Source organism: Ananas comosus, linkage group 8 (assembly GCF_001540865.1).
Source record: "Ananas comosus cultivar F153 linkage group 8, ASM154086v1, whole genome shotgun sequence".
NCBI lineage: Eukaryota > Viridiplantae > Streptophyta > Magnoliopsida > Poales > Bromeliaceae > Ananas > Ananas comosus.
In genome coordinates this window covers 2,341,873-2,355,154 of record NC_033628.1, presented here as the reverse complement: position 1 = coordinate 2,355,154, position 13,282 = coordinate 2,341,873, and the positions used below count along the sequence as shown (strand labels likewise).

The 13,282-nt window shown below is 34.1% G+C and overlaps 1 protein-coding gene across 1 annotated transcript; it reads right to left on the bottom strand.

Moving 5' to 3' along the window:
• LOC109714138 (pollen-specific leucine-rich repeat extensin-like protein 2) lies at positions 7,281 to 12,479 on the bottom strand. The gene is made up of 3 exons (XM_020238585.1): positions 11,946 to 12,479; positions 8,984 to 9,070; positions 7,281 to 8,595 (listed from the first exon to the last, which is right to left on the bottom strand). Exons 1-3 carry the CDS (start codon positions 12,282 to 12,284, stop codon positions 7,558 to 7,560), a joined length of 1,464 nt encoding a protein of 487 aa, XP_020094174.1. The 5' UTR covers positions 12,285 to 12,479; the 3' UTR covers positions 7,281 to 7,557.

The window sequence follows — 13,282 nt, the reverse complement described above, 5'->3', positions numbered from 1 at the left end:
AATAAGATCAGTTATATATCATCCAATTAAAAAATAGCATTCGCATCCATCTAGTAAATTCAAGTCCTATTATAATGCAATGTGATTAAAAAAATATCCAAGATTAAAACCAAACGTATGATGCAATTTGTTAAAAACTAGCATTGCTATTAATCTATTTAGATATAAAATAAATTTGAGTTTACAATATGAATTAAATTTAATTTTTTGATAATCAAATTTGAATTACATAATTAATTTTTATAATTGACGTGGATCATAAATTAAATTTTATAATTTTAAATACAATGTGAATTAAATTTTGATGGCTTTTAGTTTAAAGTACATATTTAATTGATTTCATCGAAAATCAAAAGGTAATATAAAAATCGTTCGATGATATAAATAAAAACCCCACGGTCGGGCATATTAAAATTATTTTCTAAATAATAATGTAATCACATTACATGTTATAATATATTAATTGATTGTAGAAATTTTTGGATTATTATTGATAATGTATCATTTATATGATTTAAAATAAATTATAATAAATTTGTTACTGCATTGTGCATGGTGTACATTCAGCTAGTATATATATATATATACTATATTATATTATACTAATGAGCCTCGTGGCGTTCTAAATTCGTTCGATGTTGCCGGTCTTTCGAATCATTGATCGGCCACCCCCCGGTTAAACTTGATCTAGAGTAATTCTGAAGATTAGAAATAAAGTTTTTGTAATTTTTCGATGATCATTTGTCAGTGGTCGAAGGGACTCAAAATCCAATATTTAATGGCCAGCGGTGAGCCATTTGCCAGTTTAACGATGTAGGAATATTATCCAAATTTAATTGTGAAATTTTTGATTCAAAATTATTAACTATATAAACCGGGGCAAAAGATTCAATTCTTGTGATCTAAAATTTTAATGTCATATTTCATGTTGTTGTCATGATTTTTATTTTCAGCCGGTTGATTTTGAGCCCTCTTGAGTTCCCTAGGCAAATGATACTGACAAATTAATAAAATTTATTTTGCTAGATACTTCAAATACTTAGATGCAAGTTAACAAGCGCGATTGACCATTTGAATAGCTCGGCAACATCAAAACGACTGAAAGCATTAGCCGGGAAGGCTCCGTTACTTCCAGAAGTATAGTAGCCTCGGCTTATATCTTATTATATATATTAAAGTAGAGAGAGAGAGAGAGGCAGGACGAGAGTGAGGCTACTTATGGCTATGCGGCAAGCAGCGGAGCCTCCGCCTCCAGCTCGTTTTTTGAATGTTTTTTTTCGATCTTCTCTCTGATATCGTTGATCGGCTCGTAACTTGATCTAGAGTATTTGAAGTACTTTAGAAAAATAATTTTGTAATTTTCGGATATCCATTTGTCTAGTGGTCGTAAGGGACTCAATCCAATAGATTTTGAATGGTCGCGTGACCATTTGCAGTTTAACGATGTAGAAGCAATATCCAAATTATTGAAATTTTGATTAGAAAATTTTTAATTATAGTAAAACAAGATCAATATTTTGATACTAAAATTTAATTGTTTGAATATTACATGTTTTGTATGTATTTTTATTTCAGACCCTCGCGCCCGGTTGATTTTGAGCTCCTTAGTTCCTAGTCAATATGATATCGACAATTTATAAACCCATTTATTTTCTAGATACTTCAACATATCTCTAGATGTTCAGTTTAACAGAGCCGATTGACCATGCTTTGAAAGTCGCTAACATCAAAGACGACCTGAAAGCACGGAAGGCTCGTACTTCCAGAAGTATAAGTAGCCTCGCTTATATAAGTATATACTTATAGTAGAGGAGAGGAGAGAGAGAGAGAGAGAGAGAGAGAGAGTGAGCTACTATGCTATCTCGGAAGCAACGGAGCCTTCCGTGCTTCCAGCTCGTTTTCGATGTGGACCTTTCAATCGTTGATCGGCTCCGTAAACTTGATCCTAGATATTGTTGAAGTACTTAGGAAATAAAATTTTGAATTTTTCGATATCATTTTGTCTAGTGGTCGAGCAGGACTCAAATCAATAATTTTAATTGGTCGGGTGTAGCCAGTTTGCAAGTTTAACGTGTACGAAATATCCATAATGATGTGAAATTTTGATATAAAAGAAATAATTATTTAAATTATATCAAAACAGATCAATATTTTTGATCTAAAATTTTTACTGTCATATTATCTATGTTTGTATGATTTTGTATTTTCAGCCCCGTGTGATTCTGAGCGGCCGTGTGATTCCCAGCAAATGATATCGAAAATTTATTAAAATTTATTTTCTAGATACTGTCAAATACTGCTAGATCCCAGTTATTGAACAGAGCTCAGATATGAATCCCTTATGAAAGTCGCAAGCATCAACACAACGACCTGAAAGCATCGGAAGCTCCGTACTTCCAAAGTATTAGTAGCCTCGCTATACTATATATAAGGAGGGAGAGAGAAGGAGAGAAGAGAAGGCTACTCAGCTATAACATTTTGTAATAAGATATCTATCAATTATATACATACTTTGAAGATAATATAATAGTGAGCCCCATGATATCCACTAGTATATACTAGTACCCGCTACCACGTATTCTCTAAACTCCGTTAAACATAATATCATATAATTTCGGATATTCTACATCCATTTAAACTTAGAGTAATAGTTTTAATGGTCGAACAGGCATATGGCCTTTTTCGTTTCGCATACAAAGATACCCAATCATTTGAATTTTTAACCCACACCTAAAAAATTATTAAACTATTTAAAACAAGATCTATACTCTTGATCTTGATTACAAGGCTCCTATCATCATTTTTTAAAGAGTATTCATTTTCAGCCATTCATTTTTCTGTTCATTTGATGGATAAAAGAACACTATCGAAAGTGCGTGAAATTTGATTTCTAGATAGTTTAAATGGTTTAGATCATATTTAACGGAGCCGATCGTCAATTTGGAAGCTCTATCATCGAAAACAAATCGGTAGTAAAACGGCTCGTTTACTACCGATAGTATTCTAGCTCAACTTATATATATATATATATATATATATATATATATATTCTTTTCCTTAAATTCCAAATCACTTTAAATCAAAAAGAGAATTTTTTGCGATCACATAACTCCGTAATAATAATAATAAGAAATTGTGATCATACAATGAGTGCCAAATCTATGAAAGAGTAATTAACTTATCTGAAAAGAAAAGGGAACTGATTTAATTTGCGAAAAAAAAGAGTGAAAAAGAAGAAGAGAGGAAGCTAAAAAAGATTTAATGGCAATTAACAAAAAATTAATTGGAATTTGGAAGAGTATTTTCATAGTGTTATAAGTTTAGAAGGATATGCAGATTAATTTAAAATTTAGAAAAATTTATAAGTGATTTTTAAACTTTGGATCGATATATAGTTATTAAATAGTATTTAGCTTTCAATCTGACTAACCAAAGAAAATAATTTCAAATCAAAAGATCATCTCCTAACAGATTATTTTTTTTTTTTTCCCATTCGATCTACATTGAGAAGAATTAAAATCATTTGTAAAGATTTAACATCTTTGCTATTTAAAAAATTGTGTTATTATACAATCAAACGCTAAGGTTACGAAAAATAAAGTGATTTTTTAGATGAGTAAAAGAAAAAAAAAAAGAAAAAAAGCGAAGAGAGAAAAGAGAGGGGAAATCACCCAAATTTAATTGAAATTAATGAAAACTTAACTAAAATTTGTTAAAGCAAAAAATAAGTTGATGGTGCAAAAATTTTTATTCAGGTGGAGTACAAAAGCTTCAATTACATCCAAACACCAAGGCTTTGTTTGAGATTGCGGGGAGATTGCGTTACGTGTGGTGAGAAAAGACGATAGAAAAATATCCTGTTTGTTTCCGTACGTAAAAATATCATATTTGTTTTCATACGTAATATTACGTTTCGCATATTGTGATTAGTTGGTTACGATATATTTTTTACAGTTCCATCGAAAAACGTAGAAACATATCCCTATATACTTTTTGTCAACTCCATTCTATCTAATAGCGTTAGATCGACCTCAATGCCAAATTAAGCCTACGTATTATGCATATGTAAGTCTAATTTGAATTAGACTCTTATTTATTCTCCGCATAGTCTAAATTAGTTTAAATTATATTTTATCCTAATTAGATTAGTATTTAACATCAATTTAGATAACTACAAACCTAATTAAATCCAAAAGATCTATAAATATATTTATAAGATATTACTAGTTTACAAGGATATATATACATACTTTTGAAGGATAGATCTAGACTAGTATTTTAACCCTATATACATACATAATCTGAAAGCCCAACTTTTCTTTCTTAATCTCTTTTTTTGTCAAGTAAAAGAAAACAAAAGCGCCACGATGAACAGGAACGAAGAGAGGCTGAGGCCAAGACCAAGGCCACAGAACAACGGAACTGCATCTGCACCTGCATTTGTACTTACACCTGCACCCGCATTTACACCTGTACTTGTACCTGCAGGTGCACCTGCACCTACATATGCATCTCTATCTGCGTCTGCATCTGTATCTGTACTTGTACCTGCATCCGCACCTACGCTTTATTATCCCTATCCTCCCGCTCTCATCCCCACCGGCCCTATCGGCATCGGCCTCGCCAACCCCTGCTTCTGGAGCCTACCACCAATGCAAGTTTACGGTCCCCACGTCGGCGTCTACCGCCCCTACAATCTCTGGTTCGACCGCTGGGTCAGGGACCGTCGACCGTCCATGGTTTCGGTGACGAGGACGAGGACGAGGACGACGACGTCATCCCCGGCTGACGTGATCGACGAGCAGTTCTTCTACAACTCCTTCGACGACGACTTCGACGACGACTTAGATGTGTAACACTGATCGACATATTATTAGGATTTTTATTTATTATTATTATTTATATCGCATGCAGAGACTACATACAATAATTTGCAATTAATTTTTGTTGGTTTTAGCTAGGAATTAGATGGTTATGCTTTTATTAAATTATATGGCGGTGTCATGTGCATGAGCTTTTGTGTTATTAATTCATTCATTGTAGAACGCGTTTTATGACAGTGTTTTTTTTTTTTTTTTTTTGGTGGTAAAAATGTCTTAGGGATTGTTTGCTTCTTTTTTTTGGTTTGCAGGAAAATGAATATTGAACTACTATGTTCTTTGTTTTTCAATTTTTTTTTTTAAGAAAACAAGAACACTAGTTTTCTAAAAATATGAAAATAAAAAATTCATAAAAGTCTTTTTTCCTTAATAGTTTTTCTTGAAAAAAAAAATTCGAAAAAAATGTTTTCTCTAGAAAATCTCCAAAGAAAAACTAATTTTTCAGATTTCAAGGAAGAGTAGTATTTTCGTTTTTTCAGAAAAATGAAATCATTATTTTTTCATACAAAAAAAAATTCTCCAAATAAAACGGACAGAAAACGGAAAAAAAAAGTTTTTATTGGAAAACTCTTATTTGGAAAAAAAATTTCCACAATTTTAAATATTTTGATTTTACTATGTAATCTTTTAATTTATTTGATTTGAGCCGGTTAATGATCCTTTAACTTCAAAATTTAAACGTATGTATTGTTTATTTTTATAGATTTAGTTAATATATTTTATACAATTTACATAACTGCAAATTCATTAAATTAAGCAATTAGCTTAAATTTTATACCAGAAATCCCATCAAATTACTTAAATCAAATAAATTGAGAGGTTTCTTAATTAAATTTTGAAATGTCTGATAGTCAATTAAAAAGGTCTATAATGATCTATATTGCAGTTAAGTTATATATATTTATTTTTTTCTGAAATCAATATATTGTTTAGATTCTTTATTATTATTATTATATTATAGAGTATTAAAGATCAAAGTAGAGTATTAAAGATCAAAGGCATAAATTATCTGGCGTTATGTTTTTCTTTTTTTCCTTGGAAAGAATTCCTCCACTGATGTGTAGCCACGTGGAGTTTTGCTTATTTAATTCCTTTTTCTTTTTTTGGTGGTTTTTTTTTTTGGCCTTTGAAAGGAGTGTTTTTGTTTTTTGTGTTACGTAACTTAAGTTTTAATTGTAGAGATATTTATTGGGGAGGCTGTGTGCTTCTAGAAAATTAGGAGAGAAAAACAGAAACAGGAGAATTCGTAGGGTTTGTTAGCTTTTACACTTTTTCGCTAACTAAATATTGCTGCTTACATTAGTTTGTCAAATAATACAAAACTAGTATAGTAATCTGTGCGATGCACCGAATAGATAATTGAGAAAAAAAATAAAAAACGACGGAAGAAAGAAAAAGCGGCAATAAAAGAAACAACGATAAAAGGATGAGATTTATTTTGCCGATGAAGGAAACTAAAGTAAGAGGAAGAAGAACAGTTCGGCTCAATTGAGTTGTGATCCAATTCGATTCAAGCAAAAAAAAGAGAGAGAGAGAGAGAGAGAGAGATTTGAGCCGGTTCGAGAGAGCCTACACTTAATAATAATCAGTTTGGTTCAAACAAAGAAAGAGAAAATCCGGTCCGATTCAAGCAAAGGAAGAAAAAAAATATGTAGAAGATCTGAACCGGTTCTAGTTAGAGTCCACACTCAACAATAACGGACATGTTGTCATGTGGTTTTTTTTTTTGAGAGATAGGTAGCACGCTATCCGTTTCATTTATTTTATTTAGAAATAAACTTAGCTGGAAATGTGAATCAATTAAGATTCGAACTTAGGATCTCAGATACTAACCATCAAGTCCTTTGCCACTTACTCTAGGGACGGTCGGTGCTATGTGTCAAATTTAAGAGAAATAATGTATAGTATATATATATATATATATATATATATATATATATATATATATATTTATTTATTTATTTATTTATTTATTTTTAAGTATAGTATTATTCTATTATGAGATATGTTCAGTGGAAAATTGTGTAATGTTTTTTGGTTCATTTATTAAGTAGTTGATTGGAGGGTTTTTGGTAAACAAAATTATATAACAAAAGATTCAGAATCTTGATATGTCATTAATTAATTAAAAAAAAAAGTTATGATGAATATTTCAATCAGTAGCCATTACATCTAAACTAATCTCTCGAGAAAGGATCTCATGTATCTTGATTCAAAGCCCATCAGATTAAGAGAAATGCTAATTTCACACTCCAAAAAGAGTGTATGATTCACATCCTTCATCCTAGGGTTCAAAAACTTTTTGAATTTTCAATATTAAAAAATAATTGATGAGACAAGGATCTATTATTCAGAATATGAGCCAAGAGTAAAATGAGCAAAACTAAAATCATTAGGGCGAGAGATAAATGCATTCGAATCCTCTTCATATATCTGCACAAGAGACTCGGGAAAATAGAGAAATGCCTGCGAAAAGGTTTTTAAGTTTGCAGCAAATGATATCAACAGAAACTGTACAAGGGAGCTGACTTTTCCTTCTCAATAAAACAAAAGCGAGGAGGATAATCGCATTCAAGGAACCTACTAAGTTATCTACGACTAAAGTTGTTCAAATGATCAAAAAAAACTAGACATTTGTTAAGCCACTCCGGCCGCCACCCAATTTGCGCATTTTCATCTATATTTCCTCCAAAGACGCTAGCAAGCTCCCAATCATTGGATCCGATGACTGTATAGTTGATCGCTGGGGGTTTTCTTGCCTGTGCGATTCGCCGTTCTGAACAGATGTTGGACTCAACCAATTATCTACATCTAATGAATTCAAATTCACAGTATCAGGAGAGTCGGGGCCAAAAATATTCATTTCCTGGCCTTTGTTCGTCAGCGAAGGTTGAGGAGAAATGCTCACTCCATGTTCAGGTGCTACGCTAGCGAGTATATCCTCCCAACTTTTCGTGCTAAGGTCTGCTAAAGAGACTGGCGAGCACTGAGTTCTCGGTGATGGCACCGTTGTGCTATGAGTTTCGTTCGGCGTAGTGAGCTGGATCATGTTTGAGCTACTTTCAGCAGACCTTACTGGTTGGCTCTGAGATCTCTGTAGTATGCTACTCATCCTTTTGATGCTAACCTGCGGAAACCGTGTTCCCCTGGATGTTACCTGTGGAGGATGAGATCTACCGGTCGCGATATTACTAATTACGGGCGGAGCAGTCCCACTCCGTTTAAATCGCGTGCGAGAATACATAAGTTGCGCACTCAAAGCCCCAGGAGTGCCTTTTTCCCTCCGCGCACAAAGTGTTTTTGGAGAAAGCGTGTAGGTTTTGCCTGGGGTCTGTACCGATCTCTGTCCGTTACAGGAGATGATCAAAGGGCATGGACTTTGCCTTTGGCCTATTGAATTTGTGGAGGGAGTGATGGTGGCGGTGGCAACTGTGGTGGAGCAAGGCCGAACTATGTTTGGTTGGGAAAATGGGGGAGGCCGCAGCATTGGAGGGGGCTGACGTAATTGAGGCGGGTGTTGCATGGACTGGGCCACAGGAGGCGGGCCGTTCTGAAGATTCGGTGGCTGTGGAGCCGAGTATTTCTTGCGCTTGAAAGACTGTCTCAGTGATTTCCACGATTCATCCTTATCATTAGAATGGCAGTGATCGGAACTTGAGGAACCATTTCCCCAGTAACTGCATGGGGCTAGCGAGTCACAGACATAACAGTGGCACTGCGATTAGTAAGCCACAATCAATCTATTGTATGTAAAGTATATAAAGCAACAGGAAAAATCTAGAGAGAACAAGGAAAAGAACACAAGTATCTATGAAGAACACGGGACCATTTTGCAAGAAAAAAAAAATCAGTTATCTTTGGTTTTGCAACCATAGACCACTTTTTAGGTTTTCACTACTCTGAACTAAAATATCCTAGCATAAACCAGAATACCCCTAGCTGGGGTGTTTGAGTTCTCAAAAAAGAAGACCTCATCGCAAATTGTGCCATAAAAAAAAAGGGAGGGTTAAAAAAGTAAAATTAATAGAACTTGAATATTTTAGCAACAACTCCATAGACAGAACAAGCAGGCAAAAAGTCAATAACAGATCTGAAATACCGACCATGTTACAGTGCTTCTCATGCGATGTGCTGCTGAATGGGAAGTTCGCACATGAATGCCGTGGATGAGGAAAATCCCTGCATGCTAACTGCAAAAATATTTAAGGAAAAGGAAAAAAAAAAGAAAAAAAAAGAGTAATATCACTAAGAATAACCAGGTAAAACCAGTTGCAGTTGCAAGCGGAAACACAAAAGAGACAAGAATAAGGTTTCTTTTAGTAGCAAAAGAATATGTCAATGTAATAGCATTAGCATTTTGAGATGAGGAAAGATCTGCCAACCTGTTCTTCTAATGCGTCCAGTCGCATAAAATTTGACTCGCAAGAACAACAAAACAGAAAAGAAAAAAATCACTTAAATGGGCCTGAATCTGCAAATTCTCAGTTCAGCACACTTTAAAGTGATGGTCAAAGTGTTTATATATTTTGTAAATTGCTAACTTTATTTCTTTTTTCATATAATAAATCGAGTGGATTCATTGGCTACAATTAAGCACGCCGTACTACATGATAGAACATTCCACATAGCTGCACCATATAAATGAACAAATGAGCAGAGGATGATACATATCAAAGAAATTTTTTAGCTAGTAAACACCTAACCATTAAGTAGCAAGGAAAAAGCTATTTAAAAAAAAAAAAGTTACCAGACATACTTCCCAGTATATGAGCATACTTTTTGAATAGAGACACTAGAAAAGATAATTGATATGCATTAGAAACTCGTAATTCCAGTTAATATTCTAAAACTCCGAGAAAAGTGATTATGCCATTACCTGTTAGGTGAGAAATTCACCTCTACAGCATTTAACAACATATAAAATGAGTGCACTTCTTATCAAATCATTGACGAGGTAATAATGCATATTGTCACTACATATGTTCATGCGGGCAGACACAAAATAAGTAACATATTGACCAAAATATTATCTGAGACTTACCCTTATTTTCAAAGTTTTATTTTAAAACACATAAGGTAAAAGAAGAATCCAAGGGATATCTTAAGGTACACGATGTGTATTGGGTATGACATTGGCACACCTAAAGTATAAAAGCATCCATGACATGGGCACACCTATAGTATAAAACCATCCATGCATCACATCTCTGAACATACAAAAAACAATTGATCAAGCTAAAAAGATTAGAACCTAAGACTTGGAGCCTTGAAAAAGTTAATACATATGCATCCCACAGATATATTATAACTAAAAAGTGGGTGCAAATTGCTAAACCAAGAAGATGAACAAGAGACAATCACCAAAAAGACGACAACAACATAGATATCCTGCACTCAATTGGGATAATGTTTGTTATCAGAACACTTAAAGCAATAAGAAAATGTTGAAGCTCGGTTATGTTATACTTCTCTTCCTCTTTCTCAGCATTTCTGAATTCTGACTACTAGGTAACCACCATAATTCAAAATGATTACAATCGTGGGTTGTGTTCAACATCAAAGCATCATACGCAACCATCCATAGAAGTAAAATAAGCTTAATCCTAGGTAATTGTGCCAATTTTCTTTTAAAGTGCATAGCTTTATGCAGGATGTTGGCTATGTATTTCCTGCTCTTCAACAAACGTACACAGAGCTGCCAAATCCATCATCTTGGGAGGATGGTTTCATCCAGAAAACAGATATGTGCGTAGTTTCTAAAATTTGTGGGCAAAACTAAATAAGTTGTCTTAAACATACAGTATAGGAATTTACAATCTAAAGAAGCTATTGACATACGTAACTATTTTCTCACTTCTTCTGGCTCTCTAGCGGTTCTGACTGACGCATGTGTGTGCATAAGAAGATAAAGGGGATGAGGAAGACTAGAACATCAGGCTTAAACATACTTCTATACAGTATAAAGATGAGTTAAACTTCCTCCTAGTGTGGTACAAGAAACTTATTTATATATCATTATGCAACTCCAAATACTGCTCCATCATGCATATATGCTGACAAACAACAACATGATGTAATCAACATTATGCATAGCCATGTTCCTACATGCCTACATGCCAACAAGGCACATGCAACAAGTTGATAAAACATGAATCGGCAGTTGAGTCTTTGTGGAGAGACCTCACACGATGCAAGGTACCTAAATTTTTTTCAAGAAAATGCAAGTTAAGGTCTCAGGAACAGAATTAGAAAAATCAAAGCAGTATTTAGAACAGTGGCGGGAGAACAAAAAACAACAGTATTCATATTGTTTTTGCTTGGTTTGTTGTACATATTGACTGAACCTAAATTATTTGCACTTCAGTCATAAACTTCAAACATAAGATATAAAAAATAGATTACCATACTCTTTTGATCTGCTTCCTACGCACAACAGCCTCTTTTATGCTAAAATGATTTTGGTTTCTTATATGGGGCATTTTGTAATATCTAGGAATTTAGTGGAAACTTGTAAATAGGGAGAAACGTATAATCTTTTATAGTCTCTTTCTTTATTTCGTTCTTTTGCCTCTTTGTGGTCTGCTTCTGTGTTCCTGCTGTAAAGTAAGATCAGGTAGGGATCCGCCAAACCCCGCATCTAGGAATTGCCGGAATTTCTCAAAGACAAAAGGAAAAAAAAAAAAGATTTTTATTTTATCTTCGCATTTAAAAATGAGATAGCGAACACTGCATTATAACCTCTCAATGTAGGACATCAAAATGAATATAAGATTGATATCCTATGAAACCTACAACATCAAGAAATTTGGTAGCCGCGACACTTGCAGTGAAACTTGCAAGGCTACATAAACTAGCAATAAGATCATCAAGCAAAAGCGAGAAAAGAACAATTTTTTTTTTTTTTTCCTCTGGTCACCTTCGGAAACATATACAGAGCAGCAAAATAACCAAATCTAAACAAGCAACACATAACACACCATGATTTAAGCATAGATCAACCAGAAACACGATTGTAAAACACAAAAACAAACTATTATAACCAAGAAGATGCAGTGGGATCATTACCGGCCCCTTCTCCCCAACAATTAGCAGCTCATCGGATCCCCTCCCATCATCGACCACCGAAACCGGATTACTGGGGTCGGAATCGAGCACTTGGCACTCATCGTCCGACCCCTCCCTCTCCCCGCCCTTTCTCGATCTCCCCGACTTAGGGTTTCGCCGCGGCAACACCACGGGAGGGGCGGAGAGATCATCCACCACCATTACATCATCAAACCCCTCCGATTCTTCGCCCACCCCATCAAGAAGATCGGAGATCCACCCAAAGCCACAATCCTCCTCGTCGGAGCTTATATCCACAACATCAGGCGCCGACACCATGTTAGGGCTTTGGGGGACCATGGTGATCGGGAAAAGTAGATGAATTTAGACGAAAAAGTCGCAAAATTCATGGAAATTGGGGGATTTTAAAAGTACAGGGGTTGTGAGTAAACATTATGAAGTGGGGAGAGAGAGAGACTCGGAGAGAGGAGAATGAGGAAGTGCAAGTCTTCTACTTCGCACTTCAATTTTTATTCTTTTTGCACGCGCTCGTCCCTCTTTGTTTCTTTTATAAACATTGGACCCAAGATTTCATGGAAACAAACTTTTTAGCTTTCGGTCCTTAAACTTTCAATTTTGAAAGTTTTATTTTAGTCCCTATTCATATTTTCTATTTTTAGTTTAAGGCAAAGTCTACAACCACACATTCTTGAGAGTTCAAGAACTAAAATGGAAGTCTATTGAAAAGTTTAGGATTTTGTACAACGAAATCAAAAGTTTTCAGAGACCAAAATTAAATTTAATTTAAAGTTCAAGGACTATCAGTGCAATTTATCCCATGGGAAAAATATGTTTGAAACGTTTAAATTAAAAAAAAACACAAACTACATACAGTCTTTTCAGAGACTTCAAATTTTACTAATTTATTTAACAACAATTAACTCCCAAATTTATTTTAGCTTTGACAAGAAGGGGTAAATTTGAACTTGAGGACCAAAAATGATTTTTATAAACTGCAATTATTTCAAAATTTTAAAGAAAATTAGAACCAAAAGCATTCAAAGTTCATATAGACATTTTCAAGTTTGAAAATTTCCAAGCCCACAGGCATATTTGTCTCAACCTTCATTTTCCTAATCCTACACATTACACATTTGATCCTCATAGGTTGTTAATGCGTGTAGATGTATATCATAAAAATAAAATGGATATTACCATATATTATTTAGAGAAATTTAATTAATGAACACTCAATGCATACAACCAAAATGACTGAATACATTTGTCAGTACATTAACAACCTTTTCCAAATTTTTATCAGCCACTGCAAACTAACTAATAGTGGAAATGGTCAGTAA